Here is a 7,175-nt window from a genome sequence, read left to right on the forward strand (position 1 = left end):
ATTCACAATTAGTATATCCATGTAACCTTGTTTACATTCAAATTGGATTTTCCATCATATAGATATATTGGAGGGGGGCCAGCAAGGTATATGGCTGAACATGATCATGTATCTACTCTCAGCTGGGATTCATTTGTGAATTGGCTCCTTCCAAAAACCTCAGTCGACCAATCCATATATATACACACAATACCAAAGAAACTATACTCATCAAAAGCTTTCTTTTTGGGTAAGTATCAAAAGCCTTCTCTTGTAGCACTCAGCCTAATCTATTTGTCATCAACAAATGGCCCCAAATTTGCTGAAAAATCTTTTCCTTTCCCTCCTAGTTGTCTTTGCTGCGTTTTGGGTTGCGAAAGCAAGTGATCCGAACATCCTATCTGACTTTGTAGCCCCAACAAATTTTACAAACATTGATGGAAATTACTTCACTTTCGTTGGACTTCGTGGGGTACTATTCAACAATACTATACCAAACTTCAAGGTGACAAAAGCTAGCATGGCAGAGTTCCCGGCTTTGAACGGCCAAAGTGTGTCCTTTGCCATTCTCCAATACCCTGCTGGTGGTCTTAACCCGCCTCACACCCACCCTCGCTCTGCAGAACTTCTGTTTCTTGTGGCAGGCAGCCTTGAGGTCGGTTTCATAGACACTACTAACAAGCTTTACAATCAAACTCTCCAAGTCGGGGACATGTTCATATTTCCTAAGGGACTCGTGCACTTCCAATACAATGCGGATGCCAATGGAACTGCTACAGCTGTATCTGCTTTCGGTAGTGCAAATGCTGGAACTATTTCAATCCCTACCAATGTTTTTACCACCGGCATTAATGATGTAATCCTTGCAAAGGGTTTCAAAACTGATATTGCTACCATTCAGAAAATCAAGGCCGGTCTTGTAGTACCCAAGGCTTAATTAGTATTAATTTGTAATACTTTTCATTATGTTTTGATTTGTACTGAGGCAATAAGGCGTACGTGGAGTATGAAATTGTATTACACAGAAAAAATATTATTTATATATATATATATATATATACTTTCGCCAGTGTATGCGTTGTGTTTTAATTTACATGTATTGAAATACTTTTTTGGATATATTCAAACACTCCGATGTGGTTTCTAATTGATGATCAGGTTCAATATGGTTTGGGAAGAATTGTTAAGAAATATAGTTGGTTTGATAAACTTGTGTCTCCACTTTATGAATATACTGTGATTATGCATGGTAGATATATATAGCTAGCTGAAGTTAGATGGACCGGCTCAGATGCATGCATGCAAGGATTGTGTACCCCTTTATATATATATATATATATATCAATATTAAAGCAGATCTCTTCCAACTTCTGGAGGTTCCTTAGTGACCAGAAGTACTATGTTTACTGTTAAATCCAAATACATATCACCAATTCATTTTTTTAAAGTAAAATCTATAATTTCATTCAATTCAGTGTTGGCCTATACAAGCTATATCATGTAAAACTGCTCTGTACAATTCCATTGGACACTCTTCCATCCACACTCGCTCTTTCTTACAAGAGAGACCTAGCTTGGCAAGTTGATGAGCAACATTATTCCCATTTCTTTGTATATACTGAATTATCCACCCACTTCTGCTCTGAAGAACTCTTTTGACATCTTCTATCAGTTGGACAAACCAAGCCCAAAATCCTCATCATTGTTTATAGCCTTAATAACCTCTAGAGCGTCCCCTTCAAAAGTGACAGAAGAGAAGTTGAGATCAGCACATATTTTCATTGCCCTCCATAAAACCAAAATTTCTGCTATCGTGAGGTGTGCAACATCCTCTGCCACACATTATCTTTAGTATCTCAAAAGGTATTGTATCTGGATCTTCCTACCATTGTTGGAAGTCCCATATATTTCTCATGGCAGCCACTGACTCTTGCCCCTACCTCTTGTTGAATTAACTTTTGTTCTTGTGCCTAGTGTTTGAGCTGAAGAAAATTGAAGTTTTTTGTCTATTAAGGCATTTCCCTGAGGCTTTCTCATTCAATTAAAGTATGCCATTGATTCTCTTCCATTCCTCAAACTTAGCCTTGCCAAACGAGACATAATCATCAGCAAACAAGAGATGTGTCAGTCTAGTTCATCCCCTCACCACGGGCACCCCCTAATGAAGCCCTTATGCTCAAAGTAGTTAATCAGGTTACTCAAACCTTCTACACACAACAAGAACAAATAAGGTGATAATGGATCACCCTGCCTTAACCCTATTTAAGGTCTGAAAACCCCACGTGGCTGTTCATTTATCAACACTTAGATAGTAGTGACACATTTCATTACCAAGGCAACCTATCTGTTATCAAACCCCAATCTTCTCATAACTTCATTCAAATAAATCCATTACACCCTGTCATATGCCTTCGACATGTCTAACTTCATGGCCATACTCCCCTCTCTCATTCCTCATCTTCTTCACAAAATGAAGGGACTCATAAATTCATAATATAACGACCCACAATATTATTAGGGATGAAATAGGAAAAAAAAAATCTAATAAAGAAATTTAATTGGCCATATTGGAATAACCCACGAGCTATTAAGATTCTTGAAGTTATTAGATTTTATAGACTATGTTGGATAAGTTGCGAGTTATTATTTATTAGGATTTAGTTAAGTCCAAAGGCTCAAAATTTTAATTTAAAGTCGTTAAGGTTAGTTGAAATTTTAGAGGAAATTAATGAGCTAATTTATTAGAAACCCAATTAAAATTTTTGAGTTTTTGGCCAATGAAATGTACCCAAACCCGTTAGGCCTGATGTTGGTTCTCTAAGTCATGTAAGTGTCCACCTTCCACTAGGATTCACGTCCCAATGGAATTCTCTCCCAAAGGGATACAACTTTACAAGTCATCTTCCCGTTAAAACTCTTTAACCGACTACCTTATCAAACTCTAAGCCGTGATGTCTCCAACTTCCACTAGAATTCATGCCCCAATAGAACTCTCTTACAATTGTACAAATAATCTTCACATTAAAAATCTTAAAACTACTCCTTACCATGCACTTTACATGTATCGCATTCTTTTTCAAGTCCTAGTGTAGTTTCTGTTTACGTAAAACCACGTAGATCACCTCCAGTCCACCAGCAACTCAATGGCCCTACCTTAGCTACCTACCTCATGGTAAGACCACCACAGTCAAACCTATGCACAACAACCCTTCCCTTTCATGAAACCACTTTCCCACTAATGTCACAGCCATGATAGCTACGTCCATCACCACCAAACTACAGGAAAGCCACCCAAGCCCCTTCACAAAACAACCTCACACGACAAACCCAGCACCCTCACAGCCTCTGCTGAGTCACTATACACTCATCCACGTCCAGCAACCTAATCGTAAGACACCACCACGCTAATACTCAGCCACCGTGAAACCCACTGCACGAACAACCCCGTTTCACACCTCTAACTGTGCACTAGCACCCCAAAGCCAAGCCAACCACCGTTGCACATCCTCTTCCAACATGCATCCAACCCCACACAACAAGCTCTGTTTTTTCCCCTCAAAACATAGCACTTGCTCCCCCATAATGACCCACAGAAATTCCAAGCCTCCACATCTCAGCCAATGGCGGAAGCTATCTGTGTTTGGTCGCTACTGCACAGTGAGTCTCCATCACCTGAGCACCCCCATGCGTAGCCCTTAACTCTCTCGATAATCTCTCTCTCTCTCTCTCTCTCTCTCTCTCCTCCCGCTAGTTCTCTCTTTACCTCTCGATTATTATACCACATACCATAGCACACACATTTTACTCTTCCTTTCTTCGGTGTATGCCATCTAACCATCTATTATTCAAGTACTTATAGAAACCAACATGTTAAATTCGAAAGGACTATGCTCTCTAGACCTTGAGACTTAAGTCAAGTTCCTTAAATATCGTGATTAGAGATTTTAGGTTACGAATTATGGGGTTACTAATTTTAACGGCCTATAGAGAAATTTAATTAAGTTTACAAACACTAAAGTTTCAGTGTGGATATAGTGGAGAAACTAATTTAGGAGTTAATCATGAAACTTTCGGAGAAATCATATTAAAATCAAAGTATTTTTGGAAGTGACAATATTTGAGGATTTCAAGGATTTTAGGCTTTAGGGAAATATAGATTATTTTCATATCTCAGGCTTTTATTACGAAGTACATGATAAATTATAAATTTATCGTAAGTTACGTGTATTTTTTAGGTAACAAGCTTCATCGCAGAAACATTGGATTAGCGCTACGTGGTAACTAACATGATCATATCCTTAAATGTATGTACGTTAAACGACATATCTTTTATAAAAGTATTATGCATTACACCCTCCACTGGAAGCCCCTTTTTATGTAATCAAGTCATTATTAATTTGTAAATATCATGATTTAATGCATAAGTTTCGTGTTAGTTGCAAAACATGCATCAAATATTTAATGAAAATTCATTATTTATGTGAAGATTTATTCATTAAAATATTTATGAAAATTCACGATTTTATGTGAGTATCACGATATTTTATGAAAGAATGTGATTTCATTTGAAATTTATGATATGGCAAGTATACAAGTATGATTATGATGAAGTATGAATGATAAGATACGTAATGACCTATGTTATGATATAAAGATGATACCATATGTTATGGATATATTGCATTGTCAAGTTGTACATGCTGGTAGTGCACCCAGTATGTCTTTCTTATGTATGGATTCCACAACCTATGGCTACGGGCGGAATCAGAAGTTACTTAGATTTACTAACCCTAACTCACGGGGGTCAACGTATGGTATCAGTCTATGACAAGTGAAGGACAAGTTCATATTCATGATATTTACGTATGTATTTATGAGTATGCATATTTTTCAAGGAATCTTATGTTTATTATGTTTACTGTATGATGTTTTGCTTATTGAGGATTCGACTTTTTCTTGTATGTTTTTATATTTTAACCTCCCTAGGTGAGAATTCTTATGAGGATGGATCTGCAGGATAGGACTTGCCCAAGGAGGCGAGACAAAGGCCTAGAGAGTTTATGTTATGCTAGTTTTATAATTTCTACTTAATAAGTTATTTTTTATAAGCACATAAGACTTTATTGATTTTAAATTATAAGTGCTTCTGCAGACTCTCTTTTAGAAATATACCTAGCCCAACAATATCCCTTTACAAATTAAAAGTTTCAACAAGCCCCAACAAGTAATCCTTCAAACAAAAACACAATACTAGTTAGTTCAAACTAAACAATACATAGTTACAACTAAATAAATCTAAATAAACAAAAAAAATACAATACTAACCTCTCTTCAAGAACAAAGAAAAATCACACTCACTCACTCCAACTCTCTCTCACTTTCTCTCTATGCGGCACGAGTTCAAGGCAAATGGGATGAATTTCCTTCAACCCGTGCGAAATAAAGATGCCCTAAACTTGTTTGGCGCATCTTAATTTTTTTGGATTTTTTTGACTTATTATAGTGACTTTGGTTGCTACAATAGTACTACTTTAGAAGAACGACGGCATATTAAGTCATCATACATGTTATTGCAGTGACATTTTAAATGAAAAATCGCTGTATAAAAAAAGAGGATCGTTCGAACGTTAACACTATACATTTGAACGTTCCATGAAATTTTGGGTTCTCGCTGAAAGAACTGCCAATTTTTAACAATTATGAATGATCGCACGTACATCTGTTGACGTGCGAATGTTAATAATCCCACAACAAGCACAGATCATGCAGACTAAGTTCAAACGTAAACTAAAAACATTTGAATGTCACCTCAACATGTTCGAACGTACATTTGTATTGTTTGAATGTGAATCACATATTTATATATTTTTTAAACAATTGTGGTTAATATAATATTCTAATTACACACAATATATAACATAATTATCTAACATAGTAATGTATATATTATATAGTATAGGGTATTTATTATATATTATTTACTAGTATATATAGTAATGTATAGTATATTATAATTTAGTAGCTTATAATATACTAGTATATAATAGTAGTTTATTATATATACCCCAACAATATATTAATAACAGTAGTAAAATATTAGTATACTAGTACACTATGTACTAGTATATATACTAGTACATAGTGTTATTAGTATATGATATATTATTAGCTTATAGTTTATTGGTATATAATATTAATTGTTAATTATACTTTATTAATATATTAACAACACTAGACTAGTATATATACTATATTAGTGCACTATGTACTAGGTAGTATAGCATATTTATTGGTACATAGTGTTATTAGTATATCATATATAATTATTAGCTTATAATATATTAGTATATAATATTAGTTGTTAATGATACTTTATTAATATATTAACAACAATAGACTAGTATATATACTATACTAGTGCACTATGTACTAGTATAGCATATATACTAGTACATAGTGTTATTAGTATAGCGTTCGTACGTCACGTTTATATAAGCTACCATCCAAACATGAAATGACATTTCAAACGAAATCCGTAACCCGTAATTCATCATTCATTGCAATCGTCGAAACCACCACCAAATCCGTCGCCGCTGCCTTTAAATACCACCACAAACTTTACAAAAGAGGTAGGCATCCCTCTTTAACCCTTAGTATGCTTTCATTTTTAATGGAGGTTTCGGTTCATACCGAAACCCATTGGTGACCAGGCTTTCATCTTGATTTTCTGGTCACCACAGGTTGCCAATGGCCACCATAGAAAGCTTTCTTGAAGTGTATACTTCATTTCTACAGTAGTTTTTTACCACTTTCATTGTGTTTGAGGTGTACAAAAATAACTAAGTCGACTCAACCATTTATGTGTCGTAACGTTCGAACACTATAGCCTCACGTTCGAATGTTAGACCTTTCAAATGAGGAAGACAACAAACACATTCGAACCTTAATCAAATAACGTGCGCATGTTCTATACTACGTGAGAACGTAACGAGAGTACGTCTGAATGTGTATTTTACATTCAAACGTATGTTTGTAATGTTCGAATGTCATATCGTTCATAATCTTGAGTGTCACATACATTCGAATATTAGTCTTATGTTCGAACGCTTATTTCACATTCGTTCAAATGTAAAATGTTTCAGCTTCCAGAAAGGTCAGAAACGTTCAAACTAATAGTAAATGTACACTCGAACATC

At 35.4% G+C, this 7,175-nt stretch overlaps 1 protein-coding gene across 1 annotated transcript; it reads left to right on the top strand.

Moving 5' to 3' along the window:
• The first annotated feature begins 286 nt into the window (after positions 1-286).
• LOC108998932 (germin-like protein 9-3) lies at positions 287-916 on the top strand. The gene has a single exon (XM_018975704.1). It carries the CDS (start codon positions 287-289, stop codon positions 914-916), a length of 630 nt encoding a protein of 209 aa, XP_018831249.1.
• The last annotated feature ends 6,259 nt before the right edge of the window (positions 917-7,175 follow it).

Source organism: Juglans regia, chromosome 14 (assembly GCF_001411555.2).
Source record: "Juglans regia cultivar Chandler chromosome 14, Walnut 2.0, whole genome shotgun sequence".
In the NCBI taxonomy this organism is placed as follows: Eukaryota; Viridiplantae; Streptophyta; class Magnoliopsida; order Fagales; family Juglandaceae; genus Juglans; species Juglans regia.